Below are 13888 nucleotides of genomic sequence, written 5' to 3'. Positions count from 1 at the left end.
AGTGTACAGGAGGGAGTGTACGGGGGTTGGAGTGTACAGGAGGGGAAGTGTACAGGAGGGGGAGTGTAAGGGAGGGGGAGTGTACAGGAGCGGAAGTGTACAGGAGGGGGAGTGTACGAGAGGGGGAGTGTACAGGAGGGGGAGTGTATGGGAGGGGGAGTGTACAGGAGGGGGAGTGTACGGGAGGGGGAGTGTACTGGAGGGGGAGTGTACGGGAGGCGGAGTGTACGGGAGGGAGTGTACGGGAGGGGGAGTGTACGGGAGGGGGAGTGTACAGGAGGGGGAGTGTACAGGAGGGGGAGTGTATGGGAGGGGGAGTGTACGGGAGGGGGAGCGTACGGGAGGGGGAGTGTACGGGAGGGGGAATGTAGAGGAGGGGGAGTGTACGGGAGTGGGAGTGTACAGGAGGGGGAGTGTACAGGAGGGGGAGTGTACGGGAGGCGGAGTGTACAGGAGGGGGAGTGTACGGGAGGGGGAGTGTACGGGAGGGGGCGTGTACGGGAGGGGGAGTGTACTGGAGGGGGAGTGTACAGGAGGGGGAGTGTACAGGCGGGGGAGTGTACGGGAGGGGGAGTGTACAGGAGGGGGATTGTACGTGAGGGGGAGTGTACGGGAGGGGGAGTGTACTGGAGGGGGAGTGCATGGGAGGGGGAGTGTACGGGAGGGGAAGTGTACAGGAGGGGGAGTGTACGGGAGGGGGAGTGTACGGGAGGGGAGTGTACGTGAGGGGGAGTGTACGGGAGGGGGAGTGTACTGGAGGGGGAGTGTATGGGAGGGGGAGTGTACAGGAGGGGGAGTGTACAGGAGGGGGAGTGTATGGGAGGGGGAGTGTACAGGAGGGAGTGTACGGGAGGGGGAGTGTACAGGAGGGGGAGTGTACGGGAGGGGGAGTGTATGGGAGGGGGAGTGTACGGGAAGGGGAGTGTACAGGAGGGGGAGTGTACGGGAGGGAGCGTGTACAGGAGGGGGAGTGTACGGGAGGGGGACTGTACGGGAGGGGGAGTGTACGGGAGGGGAAATGTACAGGTGGGGGAGTGTACAGGAGGGGGAGTGTACAGGAGGGAGTGTACGGGAGGGGGAGTGTACAGGAGGCGGAGTGTATGGGAGGGGGAGTGTACGGGAGGGGGAGTGTACAGGAGGGGGAGTATACGTGAGGGGGAGTGTACGGGAGGGGGAGTGTACTGGAAGGGGAGTGTATGGGAGGGGGAGTGTACAGGGGGGGAGTGTACAGGAGGGGGAGTGTGCGGGAGGGGGAGTGTATGGGAGGGGTAGTGTACAGGAGGGGGAGTGTACGGGAGGGGGAGTGTACGGGAGGGGGAGTGTACAGGAGGGCGAGTGTACGGGAGGGGGAGCGTACGGGAGGGGGAGTGTACAGGAGGGGGAGTGTATAGGAGGGGGAGTGTACAGGAGGGAGTGTACGGGAGGGGGAGTGTACGGGAGGGGGAGTGTACAGGAGGTGGAGTGTACGGGAGGGGGGTGTACGGGAGGGGGAGTGTACGGGAGGGGGAGTGTACGGGAGGGGGAGTGTACAGGAGGGAGTGTACGGGAGGGGGAGTGTACGGGAGGGGGAGTGTACGGGCGGGGGAGTGTACGGGAGGGCGAGTGTACGGGAGGGCGAGTGTACGGGAGGGGGAGTGTACAGGAGGGGGAGTGTACAGGAGGGAGTGTACGGGGGTTGGCGTGTACAGGAGGGGAAGTGTACAGGAGGGGGAGCGTAAGGGAGGGGGAGTGTACAGGAGGGGGAGTGTACGGGAGGGGGAGTGTACTGGAGGGGGAGTGTATGGGAGGGGGAGTGTACAGGAGGGGGAGTGTACGGGAGGGGGAGTGTACTGGAGGGGGAGTTTACGGGAGGCGGAGTGTACGGGAGGGAGTGTACGGGAGGGGGAGTGTACGGGAGGGGAGTGTACGTGAGGGGGAGTGTACGGGAGGGGGAGTGTACTGGAGGGGGAGTGTATGGGAGGGGGAGTGTACTGGAGGGGGAGTGTACAGGAGGGGGAGTGTACAGGCGGGGGAGTGTACAGGAGGGGGAGTGTACAGGAGGGAGTGTACGGGAGGGGGAGTGTACAGGAGGGGGAGTGTACGGGAGGGGGAGTGTACGGGAGGGGGAGTGTACTGGAGGGGGAGTGTACAGGAGGGGGAGTGTACAGGCGGGGGAGTGTACGGGAGGGGGAGTGTACAGGAGGGGGAGTGTACGTGAGGGGGAGTGTATGGGAGGGGGAGTGTACTGGAGGGGGAGTGTATGGGAGGGGGAGTGTACAGGAGGGGGAGTGTACAGGAGGGGGAGTGTACGGGAGGGGGAGTGTACAGGAGGGAGTGTACGGGAGGGGAAGTGTACAGGAAGGGGAGTGTACGGGAGGGGGAGTGTACGGGAGGGGAGTGTACGGGAGGGGGAGTGTATGGGAGGGGGAGTGTACTGGAGGGGGAGTGTATGGGAGGGGGAGTGTACAGGAGGGGGAGTGTACAGGAGGGGGAGTGTATGGAAGGGGGAGTGTACAGGAGGGAGTGTACGGGAGCGGGAGTGTACAGGAGGGGGAGTGTACGGGAGGGGGAGTGTACGGGAGGGGGAGTGTACGGGGGGGGAGTGTACAGGAGGGGGAGTGTACGGGAGGGGGAGTGTACTGGAGGGGGAGTGTACGGGAGGGGGACTGTACGGGAGGGGGAGTGTACGGGAGGGGAAATGTACAGGTGGGGGAGTGTACAGGAGGGGGAGTGTACAGGAGGGAGTGTACGGGAGGGGGAGTGTACCGGAGGGGGAGTGTACGGGAGGGGGAGTGTACAGGAGGGGGAGTGTATGGGAGGGGGAGTGTACGGGAGGGAGAGTGTACTGGAGGGAGAGTGTATGGGAGGGGGTGTGTACGGGAGGGGGAGTGTACGGGAGGGGGAGTGTACGGGAGGGGCAGTGTACGGGCGGGAGTGTACGGGAGGGGGAGTGTACAGGAGGTGGAGTGCATGGGAGGGGGCAAACGGGGGGGCGATTACATGAGTAGTGTACATGGAGTGGAGTGTGCATGATTATACATGGGAAGGAGTGTACATGGAGAGGAGTGTACATGCAGAGGAGTGTACATGGGGAGGAGTGTACATGGGAAGGATTTTGCATGTGTATACATGGGAAGGAGTGTACATGGGTAGGAGTGTACATGGGGAGGAGTGTACATGGGAAGGAGTGTACATGGGAAGGAGTGTACATGAGTGTACATGGGGAGGAGTGTACATGGGGAGGAGTGTACATGGGAAGGAGTGTATATGAGTGTACATGGGGAGGAGTGTACATGGGGAGGAGTGTACATGTAGAGGAGTGTGCATGAGTATCCATGGAAATGAGTGTACATGAGTGTACATGGGAAGGCGTGTACATGGAGAGGAGTGTACATGAGTGTACATGGGAAGGAGTATACATGGGAAGGAGTGTGCATGAGTATACATGGGAAGGAGTGTACATGGGGAGGAGTGTACATGGGGAGGAATGTACATGGGGAGGGGTGTACATTGGAAGGAGAATACATGAGTGTACATGGGGAGGAGTGTACATGAGTGTACATGGGAAGGAGTGTGCATGGGGAGGAATGTACATGGGGAGGAGTGTACATGGGGAGGAATGTACATGGGAAGGAGTGTACATGGGAAGGAGTGTACATAAGTGTACATGGGAAGGAGTGTACAGGGAAGGAGTGTCTATGGGAAGGAGTGCACATGGGAAGTGGTGTACGTGGGAAGGAGTGTACAAGGGAGGGTGTGTACCTGTGTAGGAGTGCACATGAGTGTATATGGGAAGGAATGTACATGGGAAGTAGTGTACCTGGGAAGGATTGTAGAGTAGAAATAGAAGGATATTTCAGATGAATACGTGGCTAGAGGAATGGTGCAAGGGGGAGGTATTCAAATTCCTGGGATATTGGAACCGGTTCTGGGGGAGGTGGGACCAGTACAAACTGGACGGTTTGCACCTGGGCAGGACTGGGACTGATGTCCTAGGGGAAGTGTTTGCAACTGCTCTGGGGGAGGGATTAAACTAAAATGGCAGGGGGTTGGGAACCTGAGCGGGGAGACAGAGGAAAGGGAAACAAGGATAGAAGCAAAAGACAGGAAGGAGAAAAACAAAGGTGGCAGTCAGAGAAATCAAGGGTTTAAATCAAATATGGCCACAGTAAATAATAATTCTAAAAGGTGTAAGAGTGTTACAAAAACAAGCCTGATGTCCTTGGCCTAGAAATTCGGTGGAGGCCCAAACGGGGCGCCAAGCTTGCCTGGGCGCTGGAATTACCACTGCGAACGGGGCAGTTGCGCCCGCCGGAAATTCAGCTTGAGCGCCCCAAGAGGGACGCGGGGCGCTGCTCAAGGCGCCCCGCATCCCTCTTGGGGCGCTGAAACTGAATATCGCAGCACAACATGCCGCAGCGCCACACGCTGCGGCACAGCGCGCTGCGGTACTGCAGGCCTTCCTCCCCGTCTTAAGGGGGAGGGGCCTGCACCAGCGCGATGACCGATCGCGAGTGCTGGCAAAAGAGCCCGGCACCGAGGAGAAGTGCCGGGCTCTCGGGACACAGCCGGCACTGCCCGGGGGGGGGAGATCAGGAGGCCGGGGACGGAGGTGCTGACAGTCGCCCACCAAAAAAAATGGCTGCCCCGCACCTCCACCTTAATTTGCGCCACTACCGCCACAGGTAGGCCCTGTGAACCGGGCGCTGCGCACGCCGATGACGTCATCGGTGGCGGCGCAGCGCTACAGGCTAATGCCGCCATTAGTGCCCCGCTAAATATCGCAGGAGGCATGGCCAGTGGCACTAAAGCCACTGAGTGCCCTCTTTAGGCGCTAACTGGTGGCGCAGCCCACCGAATTTCTAGGCCCTTGCGTCTTAATGTGAGGAGCATTCGTAATAAGGTGGATGAAATATAGGTAAACGGATATGATATGACTGGGATGATGGAAACATGGCTCCAGGGTGACCAAGGCTGGGAACTCAACATCCAGGGGTATTCAATATTCAGGAAAGATAGGCAAAAAGGAAAAGTAGAGGTGGGTAGCATTGCTGGTTAAAGAGGGGATTAACACAATTCAAAGGAAGGATATTAGCTCTGATGATGTGGAATCTGTATGGGTAGAACTGAGAAATACCAAGGGGCAGAAAACGCTAGTGGGAGTGGTCTACAGACCTCCAAACAGTAATGCGGAGGTTGGGGATGGCACTAAATTGGAAATTAGAGACGCGTGCAATAAGGGTACAGCAATTATCATGGGTGACTTTAATCTACATATAGATTGGGCTAACCAAATTAGTAACAATACTGTGGAGGAGGAATTCCTGGAGTGTATACAGGATGGTTTCCTGGACCAATATGTCGAGGAACCAACCAGAGATCAGGCCATCTCAGACTGGGTATTATGTAATGAGAAAGGATTAATTAGCAATCATGTTGTGCGAGGCCCCTTGGGTCAGAGCGATCATAATATGATAGAATTCTTCATTAAGATGGAGAGTGAAGTAGTTGACTCAGAGACTAGGGTCCTGAATTTAAATAAAGGAAACTACGATGGTATGAGGCGCGAGTTGGGTAGGATTGATTGGGGAATGTTACTCAAAGGGTTGATGGTGGATAGGCAATGGCAAACATTCAAAGATCGCATGGATGAACTACAGAATTTGTTCATCCCTGTTTGGCATAAAAATAAAACAAAAAAGGTGACTCAACTGTGGCTAACAAGGGAAATTAGGGATAGCATAAGATCCAAGGAGAGGACATATAAATTGGCCAGAAAAAGCAGTAAACCTGAGGATTGGGAGTAGTTTAGGATTCAACAAAGGAGGACAAAGGGATTAATTAAGAGGCAGAAAATAGAGTATGAGAGTAAGCTTGCAGGAAACATAAAAACTGACTGTAAAAGCTTTTATAGATATGTGAAGAGAAAAAGATTGGTGAAGTCAAGCATAGGTCCCTTGCAGTCAGAATCAGGGGAATTTATAATGGAGAACAAAGAAATGACTGACCAATTAAATACATACTTTGGTTCTGTCTTCACAAAGGAGGACACAAATAACCTCCCAGAGATGTCGGGGAACATAAGGTCTAATGAGAGGGAGGAACTGAAAGAAATCAGTATTTGTAGGGAAATGGTGTTAGGGAAATTGACGGGATTGAAGGCCGATAAATCCATAGGGCCTGATAATCTACATCCTAGGGTACTTAAGGAAGTGGCCCTAGAAATAGTAGATGCATTGCTGGTCATCTTCCAAAATTTGATAGACTCTGGAACAGTTCCCATGGATTGGAGGGTAGCTAATGTTCAAAAAAGGTGGTAGAGAGAAAATGGCGAATTTTAGACTGGTAAGCCTGACATTGGTAGTGGGGAAAATGCTAGAGTCCATTATAAAAGATGTAATAGCAGGGCACTTGGAAAACAGTGACAGGATCAGACAAAGTCAACATGGATTTACAAAAGGTAAATCGTGCTTGACTAAACTACTGGAATTTTTTGAGGATGTAACTGGTAGAATAGATAAGGGAGAACCAGTGGATGTGGTGTATTTGGACTTTCAGAAGGCTTTCGATAAGGTCCCACATAAGAGATTAGCATGTAAAGTTAAGGCACATGGGATTGGGGGCAAGGTACTGACTTGGATAAAGAACTAGTTGGCAGACAGGAAGCAAAGTGTTGGAATAAACGGCTCTTTTTCCGAGTGGCAGGCAGTGACTAGTGGGGTACCGCAGGAATCGGTCCTAGGACCCCAGCTATTCACAATATATATAAATGATCTAGACGAGGGAACTAGATGTAATATCTCCAAGTTTGCAGTCGACACAAAACTGGGTGGGAGTGTGTGCTGTGAGGAGGATGCTGAGAAACTCCAGTATGATTTGGACAGGTTGGGTGATTGGGCAGAAGCATGGCAGATGCAGTATAATGTGGATAAATGCGAGGTTATCCACTTTGGTGCCAAAAACAAGAAGGCAGATTATTGTCTGAATGGCAATAGATTGGGAGAAGGGGAAGTGCAACGAGACCTGGGTGTCCTTGTGCACCAGTCGCTGAAGGTAAGCATGCAGGTGCAGCAGGCGGTTAAGAAGGCAAATGGTATGTTGGCCTTTGTAGCGAGAGGGTTCGAGTACAGGAACAAGGATGTCTTGCTGCAGTTGTACAGGGCCTTGGTGAGACCACACCTTGAGTATTGTGTGCAGTTTTGGTCACCTTATCTGAGGAAGGATGTTCTTGTCATGGAGGGAGTGCAGCGAAGATTCACCAGACTGATACCTGGGATGGCAGGAATGACGTATGAGGAGAGATTGGGTCAATTGGGCTTGTACTCGCTGGAGTTTAGAAGAATGAGAGGGGATCTCATTGAAACTTATAAAATTCTAACAGGACTGGACAGACTAGATGCAGGAAGGATGTTCCTGATGGCGGGGAGTCCAGAACCAGGGGTCACAGTCTAAAAATAAGGGGTAAGCCATTTAGGACAGAGATGAGGAGGAATTTCTTCACCCAGAGAGTGGTGAACCTGTGGAATTCTCTACCACAGAAGGCAGTAGAGGCCAATTCATTAAATATATTCTTAAGGCTAAAGGGATCAAGGGATATGGGGAGAAGGCAGGGACAGGGTACTGAATTTGGATGATCAGCCATGATCTCATTGAATGGCGGAGCAGGCTCGAGGGGCTGAATGGCCAACTCCTGCTCTTATCTTCTATGTTTCTATGTTTCTATACATGGGGAGGGGCGTACATGGGAAGGAGCATACATGGAAAGGAGTGTACATCGGAAGTGCTGTACATGGGGAGGGGTGTACATAAAATGGAATGTACAAGAGAAGGAGTGTACATGAATAGGAGTGTACGTGGGAAGGAGTGTACGTGAATAGGAGTGTACATGTGAAGGCGTGTACCTGGGAGGGAGTGTAAATGGGAAGGAGTGTACATGGGAAGGAGTGTAAATGGAAAAGAGTGTACATGGGAAGGAGTTTACATGAGTAGGAGTGTACATGGGAAGGACTGTACATAAGTGTACACGGTGAGGGGTGTACATAGGACGGAGTGTACAAAAGCATGAGTGTACATGGGAAAGAGAGTACATGGGAAGGCGTGTACATGGGAAGGAGAGTACATGAGTATACATGGGGAGAAGTGTACATGGGAAGGAGTGTACATGGGAAGGAGTGAACATGAGTATACATGGGGAGGAGTGTACATGGGAAGGAGTTTACATGGGAAGGAGTGTACATGGGAAAGAGTGAACATGAGTATACATGGGGAGGAGTGTACATGGGAAGGAGTTTACATGGGAAGGAGTGTACATGGGAAGGAGTGTACAGGAGTAGGAATGTACATGGGGAGGATTATACATGGGGAGGATTGAACATGGGAAGGAGTGTACATGAGTGTACATGGGAAGGTGTGTACATGGGAAGTAGTATACATGGGAAGGAGTGGACATGGGGAGGAGTGGACATGGGGAGGAGTGAACATGGGAAGGAGTGTACATGAGTGGACATGGGAAGGTGTGTACATGGGAAGTAGTATACATGGGAAGGAGTGTACATGGGGAGGAGTGGACATGGGGAGGAGTGAACATGGGAAGGAGTGTACATGAGGGTACCTGGGAAGGAGTGTACATGAGAAGAAGTGTACATGGGAAGGAGTGTACTTGGGGAGGAGTGTACATGGGAAGGAGTGTGCATGGGAAGGAGTGTACATGGGATGGAGTATATTTGGGAAGGAGTGTACATGAGTAGGAGTGTACATAGTCTCAGGATAAGGGGTTGGCCATTGAAGACTGAGATGAGGAAGAATTTCTTCACTCAGTGGGTTGTGAATCTTTGGAATTCTGTGCCCCAGAGGGATGTGAATGCTGAGTCTTTGAGTATATTCAAGGCTGAGATAGATTTTTGGTCTCTAGCGGAATCAAGAGATTGGTGATTGGGCGGGAAAGTGGAGTTGAGCGATGATCAGCCATGATCTCATTGAATGGCGGAGCAGGTTCGAATGGCCATATGGCCAACTCCTGCTCTTACTTCTTATGTTCTTAATTTCTTAGATACATGAGTAGGTGTGTACATGAGGAGGAGTGTGCATGAGTAGGAGTCTAAATGGGTAGGAGTCTAATTAGGTAGTCATGGGAAGGAGTGTACCTGGGAGGGAGTGTACATGAGGAGTGTGGTAAACCACTGTTTGTATTCCTGTTTGTCCTGTTTGTATTCCACTGTGTCCATGCCTGGACATGCCTCGGCTGACTCCTCCCACAGGTCCTAGTATAAAGGTGACTGCTCCCCAGCCCTTTGTATCCTGGACCGGTCGACCACTCGAGGCAGACCTCCATTCTTTTGTTAATAAAAGCCTTTGGTTACTCTTCTAACTCTCAGTCTTTTATGAGTAATTGATAGCGCATCAAGGAGTGTACCTGGGAGGGAGTGTACATGAGGAGTGTACATGAGGAGTGTACATGAGGAGTGCACCTGGGATGGAGTGTACATGAGGGGTGTACATGAGGAGTGTACCTGGGAAGGAGTGTACATGAGGAGTGTACCTGGGAAGGAGTGTACATGAGGAGTGTACATGAGGAGTGTACATGAGGAGTGCACCTGGGATGGAGTGTACATGAGGAGTGTACATGAGGAGTGTACCTGGGAGGGAGTGTACATGAGGAGTGTACATGAGGAGTGTACATGAGGCATGTACATGGGAGGGAGTGTACATGAGGAGTGTACATGAGGAGTGTACATGAGGAGTGTACCTGGGAGGGAGTGTACATGAGGAGTGTACATGAGGCATGTACATGGGAGGGAGTGTACATGAGGAGTGTACATGAGGAGTGTACATGAGGAGGGAGTGTACATGAGGAGTGTACATGGGAGGGAGTGTACATGAGGAGTGTACATGAGGAGTGTACATGAGGAGTGTACATGAGGAGTGTACATGAGGGGTGTACATGAGGAGTGTACATGAGGGGTGTACATGAGGAGTGTACATGAGGGGTGTACATGAGGAGTGTACATGAGGAGTGTACATGAGGAGTGTACATGAGGAGTGTACATGAGGGGTGTACATGAGGGGTGTACATGAGGGGTGTACATGAGGAGTGTACATGAGGAGTGTACATGAGGAGTGTACATGAGGAGTGTACATGAGGAGTGTACATGAGGGGTGTACATGAGGAGTGTACATGAGGAGTGTACATGAGGAGTGTACATGAGGGGTGTACATGAGGAGTGTACATGAGGAGTGTACATGAGGGGTGTACATGAGGAGTGTACATGAGGAGTGTACATGAGGGGTGTACATGAGGAGTGTACATGAGGGGTGTACATGAGGAGTGTACATGAGGGGTGTACATGAGGAGTGTACATGAGGAGTGTACATGAGGGGTGTACATGAGGAGTGTACATGAGGGGTGTACATGAGGAGTGTACATGAGGAGTGTACATGAGGGGTGTACATGAGGAGTGTACATGAGGGGTGTACATGAGGAGTGTACATGGGAGGGAGTGTACATGAGGGGTGTACATGAGGAGTGTACATGAGGAGTGTACATGAGGAGTGTACATGAGGAGTGTACATGAGGAGTGTACATGAGGGGTGTACATGAGGAGTGTACATGAGGGGTGTACATGAGGAGTGTACATGAGGGGTGTACATGAGGAGTGCACATGAGGGGTGTACATGAGGGGTGTACATGAGGTGTGTACATGAGGGGTGTACATGAGGAGTGTACATGAGGGGTGTACATGAGGAGTGTACATGAGGGGTGTACATGAGGGGTGTACATGAGGAGTGTACATGAGGGGTGTACATGAGGAGTGTACATGAGGGGTGTACATGAGGAGTGTACATGAGGGGTGTACATGAGGAGTGTACATGAGGGGTGTACATGAGGAGTGCACATGAGGGGTGTACATGAGGGGTGTACATGAGGTGTGTACATGAGGGGTGTACATGAGGAGTGTACATGAGGGGTGTACATGAGGAGTGTACATGAGGGGTGTACATGAGGGGTGTACATGAGGAGTGTACATGAGGGGTGTACATGAGGAGTGTACATGAGGAGTGTACATGAGGAGTGTACATGAGGAGTGTACATGAGGGGTGTACATGAGGAGTGTACATGAGGAGTGTACATGAGGAGTGTACATGAGGAGTGTACATGAGGAGTGTACATGAGGAGTGTACATGAGGAGTGTACATGAGGAGTGTACATGGAAAGGCGGCTGCAGTCAATGGGGGAGAAATTGGGTGGAGCCGCAAACCGGGCGCCAAGCTCGCCTGGGCGCCAGATTTAGCGCTGTGATTGGAGCAGCAGCGATCGCCGGAAATTCAGCTTGAGCGCCCCAAGAGGGACACGGGGCGAGGCTCAAGGCGCTCCGCGTCCCTCTTAGGGCCCTGAAACTGAATATCGCAGCGCAACGTGCCGCAGCACCACACGCTGCGGCACGGCGCGCTGCGGTACTGCAGGGGGAGGGGCCTGTACCAGCGCGATGAGCGATCGCGAGTGCCGGCAAAAGAGCCCGGCACCGAGGAGAAGTGCTGGGCTCTCGGAAAACAGCCGGCAATGCCGCGGGGGGAGAACAGGAGGCCGGGGACGGAGTTGCTGGCAGGCGGCCGCCGAAAAAAACGGCCGCCCCGCAATTCCACCTTAATTTGCGCCACTGCCACCACAGGTAGGCCCCGTGAACCAGGCGCGAGTAGCGAGCGGCGCTACAGAGGTGGTCGCAGCCAAATATCGCGATCGGGGCGGTAGGGGGGCGTTGCACACACCGATGACGTCATCGGTGGCGGCGCAGCGCAATAGGCTAACGCCGCCATTAGTGCCCCAGCTAAATATCGCGGGAGGCGTGGCTAGCGGCGCTAAAGCCACTGAGTGCCCTCTTTAGGCGCTAACTGGTGGTGCAGCCCACCGAATTTCTCCCCCAATGTCTCTTCAGATTAACCTTGTTTCCTTTTCTTTAGGCAAACATTGATATTGATTGAGACGCTTCGATACATTCCTGTACTGCACTCACTCAGCAGCTTTCTACCAGTGCTGAGAACATGGCCAGCAAAAATGAAAGGTTGTTACACAGAAATGATGTGAAGTCACAGCTTGTATGTGAGCATGAGTAGGTGCCGTGCCTAGGAACGTGGAGAATATTCAGGCAAAGTGGAGTGTTACCTCCGTCGAGCTGCCTTTTGATCACAACTCTCTGCTTTTTCACATTGGACTGACTGTTTCTGTAGATACTGGCCAGTGTGTGGTCATACACACATCCCCAGCCACTGTATTCACTCGTAACCAGGGACACCTCCAAGTTGTTAAATCCCATAGCATGGGTTGTAAATGCCTCATAATCTCTGCACTCTGAACATTATACACTCTAAGTGAGACTTGGGTGGTTGAGTGGCTGTGTTGATGGGTATGTGTGTGTGTGCAGCAATGTAGGTGAGTGGGTGAATGGATTTAAGTGGGTGGATGTAAGGGTAAACGTGTTAGTGTGAGGGTATGTGTGTGTGAGGGGGTGGGCGTGTGAGGGGTTGGTGTTAGGGTGTGCGTGTGTGAGGGGTTGGTGTGAGGGTGTGTGTGTGTGAAGGGGTTGGTCTGCGAGGGGTTGGTGTGAAGGTGTGTGTGTGTGAAGGGGTTGGTCTGTGAGGGGGTGGTGTGAGGGTGTGTGTGTGTGAGGGGGTTGGTGTGAGGGTGTGTGTGAGGGTGTGTGTGTGTGAGGGGGTTGGTGTGAGGGGGTTGGTGTGAGGGTGTGTGTGTGTGAGGGGGTTGGTGTGAGGGGGTTGGTGTGAGGGTGTGTGTGTGTGAGGGTGTGAGGGTGTGTGTGTGTGAGGGGGTTGGTGTGAGGGGGTTGGTGTGTGGGTGTGTGTGTGTGAGGGTGTGTGTGTGTGAGGGTGTGAGGGTGTGTGTGTGTGAGGGGGTTGGTGTGAGGGTGTGTGTGTGTGAGGGGGTTGGTGTGAGGGGGTTGGTGTGTGGGTGTGTGTGTGTGAGGGGGTTGGTGTGTGGGTGTGTGTGTGTGAGGGGGTTGGTGTGAGGGGGTTGGTGTGTGGGTGTGTGTGTGTGAGGGGGTTGGTGTGTGGGTGTGTGTGTGTGAGGGGGTTGGTGTGTGGGTGTGTGTGTGTGAGGGGGTTGGTGTGTGGGTGTGTGTGTGTGAGGGGGTTGGTGTGTGGGTGTGTGTGTGTGAGGGGGTTGGTGTGTGGGTGTGTGTGTGTGAGGGGTTGGTGTGAGGGGGTTGGTGTGAGGGTGTGTGTGTGTGAGGGGGTTGGTGTGTGGGTGTGTGTGAGGGGGTTGGTGTGAGGAGGTTGGTGTGAGGGTGTGTGTGTGTGAGGGGGTGTGTGAGGGGGTTGGTGTGAGGGGGTTGGTGTGTGGGTGTGTGTGTGTGAGGGGGTTGGTGTGTGGGTGTGTGTGAGGGGGTTGGTGTGAGGGGGTTGGTGTGTGGGTGTGTGTGTGTGAGGGGTTGGTGTGAGGGTGTGTGTGTGTGAGGGGGTGTGTGAGGGGGTTGGTGTGAGGGGGTTGGTGTGTGGGTGTGTGTGTGTGAGGGGGTTGGTGTGTGGGTGTGTGTGTGTGAGGGGTTGGTGTGAGGGGGTTGGTGTGTGTGTGTGTGTGTGTGAGGGGTTGGTGTGAGAGTGTGTGTGTGTGAGGGGGTGTGTGTGTGAGGGGTTGGTGTGAGGGGGTTGGTGTGAGGGGGTTGGTGTGTGGGTGTGTGTGTGTGAGGGGTTGGTGTGAGAGTGTGTGTGTGTGAGGGGTTGGTGTGTGAGGGTTGGTGTGTGTGTGTGTGTGTGTGAGGGGGTTGGTGTGAGGGGGTTGGTGTGAGGGTGTGTGTGTGTGAGGGGTTGGTGTGAGAGTGTGTGTGTGTGAGGGGGTGTGTGTGTGAGGGGGTTGGTGTGAGGGGGTTGGTGTGAGGGGGTTGGTGTGAGGGTATGTGTG

At 53.5% G+C, this 13888-nt stretch overlaps 1 protein-coding gene across 1 annotated transcript in view; it reads left to right on the top strand.

Moving 5' to 3' along the window:
- The window catches only part of LOC147105359 (uncharacterized), a 62592-nt gene extending 50091 nt beyond the window's left edge, over window positions 1-12501 (top strand). The window contains exon 4 of the mRNA XM_086011653.1: window positions 11935-12501. Coding sequence (XP_085867779.1) covers window positions 11935-11955 — 21 coding nt within the window. The 3' untranslated portion in view covers window positions 11956-12501. The remainder of the gene's footprint in view (window positions 1-11934) is intronic.
- The last annotated feature ends 1387 nt before the right edge of the window (window positions 12502-13888 follow it).

This window comes from Somniosus microcephalus, chromosome 18 (genome assembly GCF_052327205.1).
Source record: "Somniosus microcephalus isolate GS21.2 chromosome 18, FLI_Smic_1.0, whole genome shotgun sequence".
In the NCBI taxonomy this organism is placed as follows: Eukaryota; Metazoa; Chordata; class Chondrichthyes; order Squaliformes; family Somniosidae; genus Somniosus; species Somniosus microcephalus.
The sequence above is the reverse complement of the archived record's forward strand: the minus strand, read 5'-3'. Positions and strand labels throughout refer to the sequence as shown.